Raw genomic sequence first — 13134 nt, forward strand, 5'->3', positions numbered from 1 at the left:
ACATCAGAACTGGAAGGACTCTTAAAGTTCACTTAATCCAATCCCTTCATTTTACAAATGAGAAAATTCTGACTGAGAGAGGTATAGTGCCTTGTCCAAATTTACACAGCTCTTTAATATACTCTGGACATTTTTCTCAGAATTTGCCAAAGGAGCTCCACTCCATTCCCACCAAGTTTGTGACGTATTGTTGTCAGGACCACTCTTACAAAAAGATAACAAAGGTGCGGTTAGCAGGATGGAAAGGGTGAAGTGGGAGGGTTGTGGTTGATTTCATTTTTTACTTTCCCAAAATCATCTTAATTTGGGGAGAGTTCAACTGTTAAAATGCCAAGATTATGAAAAAGGAGCATCCTATTAAGCCATCTTCAGCCATTTATGTCCCAACCCTGAATTCATTCATCATAGTAGTTGGTCACCTTTTATGGGATCTGAGGGAGAAAGACAAAGACGTGTTGATAATGATGACGTTGATGATGAGCTAGGATAGTTTTTGTCAAAGGAAGAAGGACAGTGTGAATCTGGAGTATAATACCCATGGCAAAAGGTATGAGTGTCAAAGTGAGGGTTCTGGGCTCTCAACAATCATCCGGAGAATCCTATGTGCCTGAGCAGGAGGTAGGACTTTACCACTCACAGAGTGCCTCCTCTGAGTCAGGTATTTTACTAGACTCTGAGTCTAGGTGTTTTACTTACTTCAGTTTATTTAATAATCATCACTACAATCCTGGGAACTCGGACCATTATTCCCAACTCCTGGATTCTCGCCAAAGTCTGACTAATTCTTGGAACTGGTTAAAATATCCCAATTTTATTTTGTACTAGTCCATACCGTTTGAGGAAAGAGGTGGGTAGTGGAGACTGCCAGTGGAAAAGGGAGCACAGATAGGGAGTACACAGACCCTAAATTACTAGTTCTCTTATTTCACGATAATGGGGTAAGCTAGATTTACTCACAGGCAACAACACTGACAACACAGCTGAGGAAGTTATTCTTGGCATCATGAAAACACTTAACTCTAAATGGGGCCGGTAGGGACAGTAAACCGCTATGGAAAACAGAAAATCAGTGGGTCATGTAATGAGGAAATTGTACTGAAACATGACTTCCTGGAAATAAATACTAACAAGGCTATTATGGCCTTTTACGTTTATATCCAAAAAGAACAAAAATGTACCATATAAAGTAAGCAAATCCATTAATAGCAGGACTATAAGCAAAGCAAGGCAGACCATAGCACAAAGACACAGTCAATGCCTATAGAGAGCAAGAGGAAGAATGGCATTACCAGAGAGAAGCTGTAAATACAGGGCACCACGAAGCAGCTCCTCGTGCTTTCTGGTGAGTCTAAAATCAAGCCACATCTGCCTAACTTAATTCCATTTTTTCTACAGCACAGTATGTCTTGTTGACTTTATGGACACAGAAAGCAATTTCACTGTTCTGAAGCAAAACCACTTACCACTCTGACAATAACAAATCACATGAATTAAGGGTGACCCGTGTGTTGCTTTGGAGGAAAAAGTCCATGAATGGAAAATTTTGAGTACCTTAATTTAAGGTGGATGGCAATAGAATTTTAGAGAATAAATACGTTATCTCACCTGTGAAGGGTAAGTATTATGTCACCTTCATAAAATAAAAGACATTTTAAATTCACTAGAGTCCATAGACCTTGTGCGTTATAGCTGAAAAACATAGCACTTGTCCTTCAAGGGTGAGTCTGGTTTTGATAATTAGGGTTTCGCCAAGATGTAAATTACCCTCTAGGAAACCTAAACATTTGGATGGATTACTAAGATTTCAGGAGGAAATTATGATGATGCCAACGTCAGGATAGTAGGGTATGTCATGCTCAAGCAAACTAGAAACTGAAGTCCATTTTAAACAGATGCATTTGGTTTTAGAAGGGTGTGGTGTACACTCTCACATGAATAATATGGATCCTTCCAAAGTTCCCCTCTGGCTCTTAGAGATTTGATGGAATTTCCACTCTTCCTCAAGCTAGAGGAGTTCCATCAGTGAATCTAACTGCAAGTATTTATTGGACACCAACTGTGCTGGTTGGGGGGGGGGCACATAAGAATTATTAGCTATGGTCCCTGCCCTCAAGGAGCAGTATGTTTGGGAGGGGGAGAGACAATCAATACATAAGAAACAATGGAAAAACAATTTTGTGCTAAGCTGTGAGGTACAGACTTGTAGTTCAGTGGGAGTTCAGAGAAGAAAGGGTATAGAAATAGTATCTTGATCCAAACTGACTGACAGGTTTTGTATACATCAAGGGAAGAAACGGTGATCTTTCTAGCAGGGAAAATGATCACAGGTCATCATCAACAATAGACTGAGGAAAAGACTTATGCCTTCCCCTTCTTAGAGTAACCTCTTTGGAAGTAGGATCATTATGAAAATGAGTGGGGGTGGCTTTTAAATTGTAGATGATTTTCCAAGGCTGTAAAATAGCTCTCATCTTCATTATTTTAAATTAACTACCTGGAATGCCAAGATGTTTATCTCTCCGGAATGCAAATGACTGATTCTTTGAGAGTTCCAGTGTTAAAATACACCTTCCCTTAAATAGGTTCCCTTGTAACCTACGCTGAGCCAAATTGACTACCAGTGATTTTTCTATTCCTTACCCCGACAGATCTTCCCTTCTGCAAACCAGCATTGTGCATCTGCTCGAGGGGGCCTGCCACCAGGGAAGCGAATGGGGGGGGGGGGAGTTCCCTCCAAACCGCAGCAGCAGCTCCGTTTCCATGTCCACAGTGTAAGTACTATAGAGTTCCCATTCTTTCCAGTTGGTGTCCAGGATTACATCTTCTGCAATACCATTTCCATTTGAATCTGTCCTTATCAACTGGCTGAATCCATAGAACTGCGTGTTTCTGGAATGCTGAACCAGGCTGGCAGCACTAGCCCGTCCATTTTCCTTCATAGCATTATTCATGGCTTGTGCGATAAAGTAAATTGAATTATAGATGGTTCCAAACAATGGTGAACTATATTTTTAAAAGTTACAATTATCTTGAGTTCTGGTCACCCTAGAGCAATCCCAGAGTGTATTCCAAGCCTGTGTTCATTATTATGGGCTGCACGTCTGAGTGGAGGAGAGCTATGAAGACCCAGAGGAAAAAAACAATTGTTTCTGAGGACTTGCTTGGTTTCTCCCCTGAATTTTTCTGTTTTTCTCCCCCAGGCCTTCACATCTTTAAATATATCAAATATGACAATTTTATGAGCAAACCAGTCATACACAATATATTTTTATGCTCCTAAACTAAGAAAGTGATTTACAGTTATAAAGGGCACTAAAAAAACAAGTATGGAATAGACAAGAGGCATGCAAAGGAGATTTACCAGGTTAATTACCAGTGCATTATGCATGATAAAATCATTTTGCTGGCACTACTAGAATGGCAGGTGAGTGTGGTAAGGTTGTAAATAATGTGTTTCCACAGTCCATGTCTGTGTCCTGTCTTAGTCCAAAATGGCTCTTCTCCTAGACACATGCTCCCCGGAGAAAGTGAATGCTAGAATACAGTTTGAAACACACAACCCCACACATACACATGCAAACATGCATCTGTATGATACATACGTAAACATACACATACACTCCCCCAAAGACAGTGCCAAGTGTTGTAATGCATGGAGAATGTGGGTTTTAATCAACAAACCCTATATCCTGCTGGTATGCAAAGAGGCAAAGCTTTGTTGAGAAGCCACCCTAAAGCAGTAAGGCTTCTACAGCGGATAGCATTACTCTGCCTGCCATACATTTAAAGTAAAAGCAATAGCATTTGGTGTACTATCCCTGACACAGTGCTTAGTGACCTAGTAAATTTGGTTTTGGAACAAACTTGTATCTATTCCAAAAGGTAGGGAGTAAGAGAGAATGATCCCTCCCTCAATCCCTGCCCACCCCCGCCACAGGCCATGGCTTCATGGTTTTCCATAACATTTCACCTCTAGAATGGAGTTCAAGAAGGCGATGGTCATGCCATTTTACCGAGCTTCAGAGAAAGCTTATACTTGCTACTTTGGTTTCACCAGTCCTAGAAAGCCATCTTCCTCCTTCATCTGAATAAGAGGGTTTAAAATTGAGTGGATCATTTTCGTGTTGGAAAGACAAGTCAAGATGCAGAGAATTATAGTAGCTTCTAGCAGGACAATGTCATGCCCTGTTGACAGAGCAGCGTGTTATCAATTACCCAAGGAGTATCAAAAATACCAATGCCAAACCCAATGCAGACAAACAAAATGAGATACTTTAGGTTTGGGATCCAGCAATCAGTATTCCTAAAGTGCCCCAGGTATTCTAATACACATACGTGGGTTAAAACAATATAGAAGAAGAAGACACAGTGGCCTGTGGTTTCTTCCTAATACCAGAATGTTAGGCGAATCATTTATACCCTCTCCCTGGGCTTCAGTTTCTTCCTCTCTAAAATGTCTAGAACCACAAATGTCTACAGTTGGAGATCATCGGTTCTAGCTCTCTATCTCTTTAGACAGGAAAGGGAGGCTCAGAGTAGTTCAATGATCTGTCAAGGTCACTGACTGCGGCATAAAATCAGGACTGGAACACAGGTTATCTGTTCTTAGTTTAGCATTTTTGTTTGAAATAGGTGTTACCTGAAGTCTTTTTTAGGTGCGAACTCATATGAAATTTCCCAACACTTAGTCTAGTACAGGGACCAAATTTAGCTTGCAGACATTCCCGTTTGGACCGTATATATATTTTTTCCCTTCATCTCTCTGATCTTCTAACATGAAAACGTTAAACAGCTCAGTCCTTGGTCCTCTTTCCTAGCAACACTCACTCCATTGGGGATCTCCCTTGGTCTCATGGCTTTAAATACCACATTTATGCTATAAACCTCAGATTTATACTTCCAGCCCAGACTCCTTGCTAAATTCCAGACTCATAAGACAACTACATACTCTATCTTTACATGGACACTAGTTTTCAATGTACCCAAAATCAAGTTCCTGATTTTCACCTCAAATCTTCCTGCTTCATCTATAATGATCTTCCCCATTTTTGTTAAGAGCAGCTCCATTCTTCCAATGGTTCAGGTGAAAAACCTTGCCCCAGATAACAGAGCTAACTAAGAGCAGGGTTAGAAATCAACACTTCAGTCCCCTGAGTGTTTGTCCAGGGATGTCTCTCCACTGCCTCGCCTTAACACAGACTATAGAAGGAGGCATGGCGAACGGGTGCCATGTGTATCCACAATTAGTCACCTAACACACACTGAGGTCCCTAAAAGCGTTTTCAGTAACTCTCCCTTTTGACTTTCTCAGATGCTCCATTAAATTGTCCTCAGGCTTTCTGCAAGAGCCTGACTGTTTTCTGCGGCTTTGGTAGGTTATGACAATAAGTTAAGGCTGGAAGGTGGAGTATAAAATCAATACTAGTAAAACAAATGAGTGTAAGAAAAAAAAAACAGGGCAGCAAGCCCCTGAAAGCAGAGAAAATGCTAGTATTCTGTTTTGAAAGGCACGGAGCCTTCTGGGAAAGAGACTGTATCTACCTACAGCCAAAAGCAAAGATTGACACTATTAAAAAACAACACCCTCACCTTTGAGTTGACCCATCTCACAGGATTTTCAGCTGGTCAGGCTATGCTGCCTTCTATGTTCTTGCAGGGACCCCTGTTAGAGCTGACTGACAGCAACTCTCCAAGACAACTGAAACCTGAAGCCTGTTTTTCAGGATTCTCTAGCCTCCACCACATAGCACACCTGCCCATGTACATGTGTGCATGTGCGTGTGCGCACACACACACTCACACACACACACACTCTACACATGTGCATGTGCATAAGTGCACACACATACACACACAGAGCCACAAAAATAGAGGGACCTGAAGCTAAAGGAAAGGGCATAGCTGTAGCAATAGCGTTCAGTTGCAAAAGAACTGTCACAAGGGCCCACTCTCACTGTGAGGGCTTGAATTTGTGTCCCTGCTGGTTTGTGTTGCTCTTTCACAAACTGTGTCCTTCAGTGCCCTTCAGTAGTAGAAATTGTCCCTTCCTGTAAGTCAAAAGCACACTCTGTGAGCATTGGCCACAAAAGGTCTCCAGCTGCAGCTGCTGCAAATAATGAAAGAAGAGGTAGAAGATGGGGTGAGGGGAAAAAAGGCCATCTCCACACCCTCTGTCCCCGCTTCTGACTACAGCTCCAAAGAAGCACGATAGGATTGGCAGGAGTTTCCATCAGGCAGATGACCTTGTTGACATCACAATTATGACTCAATCTATTAGTTTTGCATGCTGCATAGACCTGAACCAGATTGAATGAATTGTGAAGAAATGAATGACAATTGATTGTTTGTTATTCAGCAAATTTAGCTAGATCTACCCCAGGCTCCTTGGAGTTTGGTATCCAAGAAAACGAGGTCTGAGTCAGGAGCAGTGATTTTCAAATTTGTTTAGTTTAATGGTTCATGCTGTTGTTAAGTTGACCATCATCAGCTCCATTTACTGTGCTCACAAGACACAAAATTGGCTTCCAAAGCATTTTGTCCTCAGAAACGTACATTGAAACATACCTGGGTCAGAAAGCATCATTTGAAGGACAAAATGGCAACATCACTTTTCAACAAAAAGCCAGGCATGTGCGGAGAACAAGAAACCACATGGTAATCAAATTCCTCTTGTTCAAGGTGCTACCTCCAACAATGCCTGATCTCAACCCTTGGACTTATCCAAGAGATGGCTAATAACCCAAGCTATTTGATATAACACTCAGGAATACAATACTTTTATTTTTATAGAATGATCCCCTTATTTTTTTTTATAGAATGATGTACAAAGGTAAGTGTAGCCACTGTAAGCAGCAGGCAACCTTTCCTGACGAGTGTCTGGTGGGCCCCATCCTGGAATGCTTCAGCCCTAACCACGTCCCCTGACAGGCACATATATTTAAGCTAATAGAAACCAGTGGGTTCTGGGAGCTTAAGGGCCCCCTGGGTTTGCTGAGAAATCCAGAGGATTTCCTTTGCTTAGGCAAATAAGGCCGCATTTGGAAAAATTATCCCAAATGTGTGATCTAGCACTGTGTATTTGAAGCCAGTAGCATTTTCCTGAAAACAAGCATTAGGAAGGCAGCAAAAGTAAAGGATGTAGCTACTATAACCTTACTTCAGAAGTCAAATTTTAAAGGTACAAAGTGATAATCCTTGCCCAATCATCCTGAGACTAAATTAGGAAGTTTGTCACTGGCTTCCTACCCCATAGTCCCTCCATTTTGATTCATTGTTCTCTCTCCCTTTTTTTAAAAAAGATTTTATTTACTTATTTGAGACAGAGAGAAAGAGAGCAGGCATGAGTTGGGGAGAGAGGCAGAGGAAAAAGGAGGAGCAGACTCCCTGCTGAGCAGGGAGGTAGATCCTAGGACCTGGAGATCAGGGCCTGAGCTAAAGGCAAACTCCCAACTGACTGAGCCACCCAGGCACCCCTGATTTACTGTTCTCCTTTCAGGGGTCCTCATAAAGTCCTAGTACCTCCTAGGTTAGAGGAAAGCAATCTGAAAACCCCATTCAAATCAAAGTGTTAGTCACTTAGCAATATTACATTGAATAAAGCATTGGACAGGGGATACAGTGTAATTTATTATGTAGTTAAATGGTCAGGTTCTGTTAGCAGATCAGTATTGGAATCCCAGCTCTGCCACTTGCCAGCAGCTGTATGACATTGGAAAAGTGACCTTGAGCCTCAGTTTCATCAGCCATAAAGTAGAGATAATAATACCTAATTTGTAGGCTTGATCTACAGATCTGATAAGAACATTTGTGTCAACTATCAGGCACAGAGGAAGCACTGGATACATGAGAGCTTCTATTATTTGCACTTCAGAAGAGGAACACAGAACTCTAATAATACCATCCTGGAAGCATAGTGGTTAAGTACCTTATTCCATTCTTGAATTTGTGACCAATAAGTAAAAATCCCAATTTTATTTTAATCTATCTTAAGATTTTTTTTATTTGTAAGCAATCTCTACACCCAATATGGGGCCCGAACTCACAACCCCGAGATCAAGAATTGCACACTCTGCTAGCTGAGCCACCTTGGTGCCCCTAAAAGATCCAATTTAAGACCCAGTGTTCTTAGCACCCTAAAATGGTAAAAAAGTTCCCCTTCATTGGGGAAAAGGCCTTATTTCTATTTTGTTCTCCTTGGTATCACTGGCAATATGCTGAGCCCATAGTAATAATAAAAAGAACAACACTAATACCACTAATAATAAACATTTATTAAGGAGCTATTAGGCGCCAGGCAAGCTCTTTATGTGTATTAACTCATTTAATCCTCACAACAACTATATGAGGTAGGCACTATTATTACTCCCAACTTCATAAAATGAAAAGAAGATACAGAGAGCTTAAGTAAATGTACAGCACTCTGCCTTCAAAGCCCGTGCTCTTAACCATGTTATACCTGAGCTTAATAAATATTTGCTAAATCAACTATCTGCTAGATCCACCAATAACTTTTTTGTAACTTCTTTTTCCCTTCACGACTTCCTGATTGAAGATGGTGAGATCAAGATTTTTTTTCCTCACTCTCCTCTTCCTCTCAAATATCACTCTCCAACAAGGAGAACAAGGAACAGACACACCAACCTTCCACACCATTCCCCCAAGGGGAATGCTGGTAAGCAACAAGCAGATTTTCCCCCTGAGAATCCTACAAAGGCATAGGAATTAGAGGCACCAAGTACTATAGAAGGCCAAGTGAGGCAGGACTTTAAAGGAAGGACAGCCCTTTGAATGGCCTTGTAAGGAGTGATTAGACATCCGCCATCCCCACCTCTATTAAGGAAAGCCGAACCCTGCTGGAAACAGGTTAAATTGATTCCGAACAGCTCTGGAGCTGGGACACGTAATCCAAAGGAAGGTAAAAGTTAGGCAAGTCACAAAAAAGAGTGATGAAGTTAAAGTGTTTATACTTAACAATGAGAGTCCCAGTCTCCTCCCCACCCCCCCACCCATGACTCCTAGAATACTGACAACCAGGATTATGGCTCCCAAGAGTCCATGAAGAGAGTGTAGCCCAAGAGGCAAGATCTACAGATACTGACATAAAACTTCAGCGGGCTAGCCAATTTCTCCACTGGCTAACAAACACACCATGTACATACACCTTCAAATCTGTCTCTTAGAGCTTCATTCTTCTCATTCAGGATCACCAGAGAATTAAGGAAATTAAGAATTAAGGAAACTTCCAATATGAAGTAGAAAGACCAAAACAAAGTAGCATGAAAAATTAGAAAGGGAGAAAAACATAGGCAGCAGAAAAGAACTTCAAAGAAAGTACAATGAATATTTTCTAAGAAATAAGATAAAATACCATAGTTACAAAAAAGACCAGGATGCCATCAAAATAGAATAATCAAACAGCAAGAACCAACTCTTGGAAATTAACAATATTATAGGGGAAAAATTAAAAATCAGTAAAAGAAGATGCAGAATTGAGAGGCTCTGTTAGGAAGAGTAATTTATAACAAAAATCTGGATGGTACAAGAGAAACAATTAGACAATTAAAAAATCAACCCAGGCAATCTTATAAACAATGAAGAGTATTTTCAGAGAGAACAAAGACAATGTTGTCAAAGAAATTATCAAATAAATAATATACACACATTTCCCAGGTAGAATGGGACTGAAAGGCCCCACAATAGATACTGCATAATGTATGTTAAGGATCCAGACATCATCATGAAATTTCCTAACATCAAGAATAAAGATAATCTTAAAAGCCTCTGGAAGAGATGGGAAGGAATGAAAAGAGGTTTTATTAAAGACTCAGGAATAACAATGGCATTGGAATTGTCAATGCCAATAATGGAAATAAGAAGACAGCATGCCATGTTGCAGAGCGCTAAAGGAAAATGATTTTATTTTATTTGATGGTTGATTTTAAGTAATCTCTATACCCAACGTGGGGCTCAAACTTAAAAACCCGAGATCAAAAAAGTCACATGCTCTTCCAACAGCGAGCCAGGCACCTTAGGGAAAATGATTTTCTAACCTAGATTTTTATACCCAAACTATCAACCAATCGTGAAGATAGAAGAATGACTTTCAGATATGCAAAATTTCGAAAATTTACCATCCCTGTACCTTTCTCACTAGAGAGTGTGCTCCACCAAAACAAGAGTAAACTGGTGGAAAAAATGGGAGCCACAAGATTCATGCAAGAGTGGATTCAGCAGAGAAAAAAAAAAGGAGAAAGGGACCTTCCAGGGTAGTGGAAAAGGAGATCTTAGCATAACAAGTTGTGCAGAAGCTTTAGAAAGCAATAAGTTTAGATTGGAACAGGAGGACAGAGAGCTTCAGGAAAAACAAATGAAACTGATAAAGGATATTTGCCATGTATAAAATTGTTCTGTGAAAATTCTACAGCTTTATCAGACAGTGTGGAAAGACTTCACAATTCAAGTTAAGGTAAACAAATTTAAAAATGAGACAATTGTTAACCCCAGTAAAAATCAAAAGTTACACGCAGAATGAACTGTTACCATAATATACCATATGGATCAGCAATCAATGATAGTTAGATAGGTATAATACAAAAAATACCAAATATGAGTTTAACTAAAAATTGTGGCATACCTATATTGAAGGTTTGAAGGAGCATAAGGAAGTATATAAGAGCTAAAAGTCCTCAACTGTAATAGAAAGCCAGCAAATATTGTCTAAAATTGATTAATCAAGGGGTGCCAGCGTGGCTCAGTCCCTTAAGCATCCAACTCTTGAATTTGGCTCAGGTCATGCGTGAATGATCTCACAGTTGTGGGATGGAGCCCTGTGTCAAGCTCCACCTTGGGAGTGGAGTCTGCTTAAGATTCTCTTTCTCCATGGGGCGTCTGGGTGGCACATCTTGTTAAGCATCCAACTCCTGGTTTCAGCTCAGGCCCTGAACTCAGACTCATGAGATTAAGCCCTGCATCAGGCTTGGTGCTCAGCACAGAGTCTGCTTAACATTCTCTCTCCTTCTGCCCCTCTCCCCAGGATCTTGCTCTCTCTTTCTTTCACTCTCAAATAAATAATCTTAAAAATACACAAAAGACTCTCCTACTCCCGCTACCCCTCCTCCCTCCCTCTCTCTCTCTCCCCATCTCTCAATAATAAATAAATAAATGAATAATAAATAAATTGATTAATCAAGAGATAACTGAGAGAGAGGGGGAGAGACAGAGAGAGAGAGAGAGAGAGAGAGAGACTAGCGGTGGTATGGTATTTACAAACCCAGAAGTAAATACCAGAATAAAAAGCAAAAGAGACAAGAAAGTGGTTGCTTCTGATGAAAGGTGGGAGGGAGGCCTAGGAACTGCTTTGTTGTTGACACAAACTTTTTAGCCTTTTCATAACTGTTAAAACTATGTGTGCATATCACTTTGACAGTCTTTGCTTTTACTTTTTAAAGGACATAAAAAGATTGCATATACTGCTCCTGGCAACATAGCCTCTCTATGGAAATTTCAGCTCCACTGGAAGTTATTGGGCAAGAGAGAAAAATGGCCATGTTTTTCATGCGTTTGTTTATTCGCTTACTGTCCCTCTCACAGGAATTTACACCCCAAATGATCAGGAACAAGAGATGTGCAAGGAAACGTTTGATTCTATAAGGAGGAAAACAGCTCTTACTTGTATCATTTACCAATTTCTGTGGTGTAAATACTCCCGATGGCTGGTTTCTAGCTACCAACATGATGCCACTAGACACAGAATTGGGAAAAGGTGCACACCATCAACTTTAGTAAACAAGTTCCAACACACCACTGACAAAAATCTTGTCTTGTTAACTGTTCTATCTGGAGTTCCACACAATGCATGGCGCATGGCAGGTTCTTAGCAGATATTTATTGATCTTTTGACTTAAAGGCAAAAACAGCAGGATTCTGGGGACAAACAAACGATGCACTACATCATTTGATCTAAGAAAATATCATTTGGGATTCTGAAAGCAAAATAATCTTGAAAGCTAAAACTATTGAGCAATTTTCCGCTAGGAACCAGAAAACTTCAAGAGTAGGGAACTGAAATCAGATTCAAACTTAGATGGTAAGTGTAAGGTCATTCTGACCCCACGGCAGAAAAAGTGGAAAGGAAGGTCTCTGTGAGCCAGACATTCTGCTAGTTACCTTACATGTGTGACTTTGTTTAATCTTTGCAATAATCCTAGATGTAGATCACTAACCCATTTTACAGAGGAGAACCCTGAGACTCAAAAAAGTGGAAGTAATTTGCCCAAGGACACACAGCTAGTAAGAGTGGAACCCTGGTACTTAAACCCAAGTGTGTCTCACTCTTTATCATATGCTCTTTCTCCTATACCTGCTGCCTTCAAAAATTTAGCTAAATAATTTAGGCAAAAGAAGGTTTTGTTTATCAGAAATCCAAAGATAACTGTCTCATCCTTCTCGTAGCCTTTGGTTAGGGGGGTATACCCTAGGCACCTGCAAAGAGGGGGAAGAAATGCATCCAAACAAGCTGTTTTATAAGATCTAGATCCTTTGCTTTAACTCTCTCTATTTTCTTGTCTAAAGCAGGTACATGCTGCCTAGCAACGAAGATAGTGGTGTCTTTTCTTTTCTTGCCTTAATTACCTTATGTTTTCCACAAACACAAAAGGATTGGGTCAAATATTACAAGCAGTAGGTCTGAATTTTTTATAAAAATATCTGTTCATATATATGTATGTACAATACACACACACACACACACACACACACACCTTTCTTCTTTCCTCATTTCGTGATTAAAGTAAAAAGAATTAGTCTGTATCGATGTGGTGTTGTATCATTGGCTAAAAAATACAAAAATTCACCATCTCTTCGCTTGCCTGTAAATAACACCAAACAACTGGTTTGAGCAACCATTCTTCGGAATCTGAGGGATTCTTGCAATTCATGACCAAACTGACCATCTGTTTTTAAACATCTGTGTGTCTCCTAAAAGATTTATTATAAACATCTCAGTAGCAATAAAGTTCAAAACCTGCCCTGTTAATATTACTGCTGGTCACCTTTTTTTTTATTAGAACAAGAATCAGCAAAATCTTCGTTATCAATACTTAAAGTAAACCTAAGTTTTATCTGAATTATTTGTGC

The 13134-nt window shown here is 40.2% G+C and overlaps 1 protein-coding gene across 1 annotated transcript in view; it reads right to left on the reverse strand.

The window, feature by feature from the left end:
- Positions 1-13134, reverse strand: part of GUCY2F (guanylate cyclase 2F, retinal) — a 166381-nt gene that overhangs the window by 132801 nt on the left and 20446 nt on the right. Inside the window, 4 exon segments of the mRNA XM_045994808.1 lie at positions 1179-1206; positions 1209-1232; positions 2641-2716; positions 2718-3003. Coding sequence (XP_045850764.1) covers positions 1179-1206; positions 1209-1232; positions 2641-2716; positions 2718-3003 — 414 coding nt within the window.

This window comes from Meles meles, chromosome X (genome assembly GCF_922984935.1).
Source record: "Meles meles chromosome X, mMelMel3.1 paternal haplotype, whole genome shotgun sequence".
Taxonomy (NCBI): Eukaryota; Metazoa; Chordata; class Mammalia; order Carnivora; family Mustelidae; genus Meles; species Meles meles.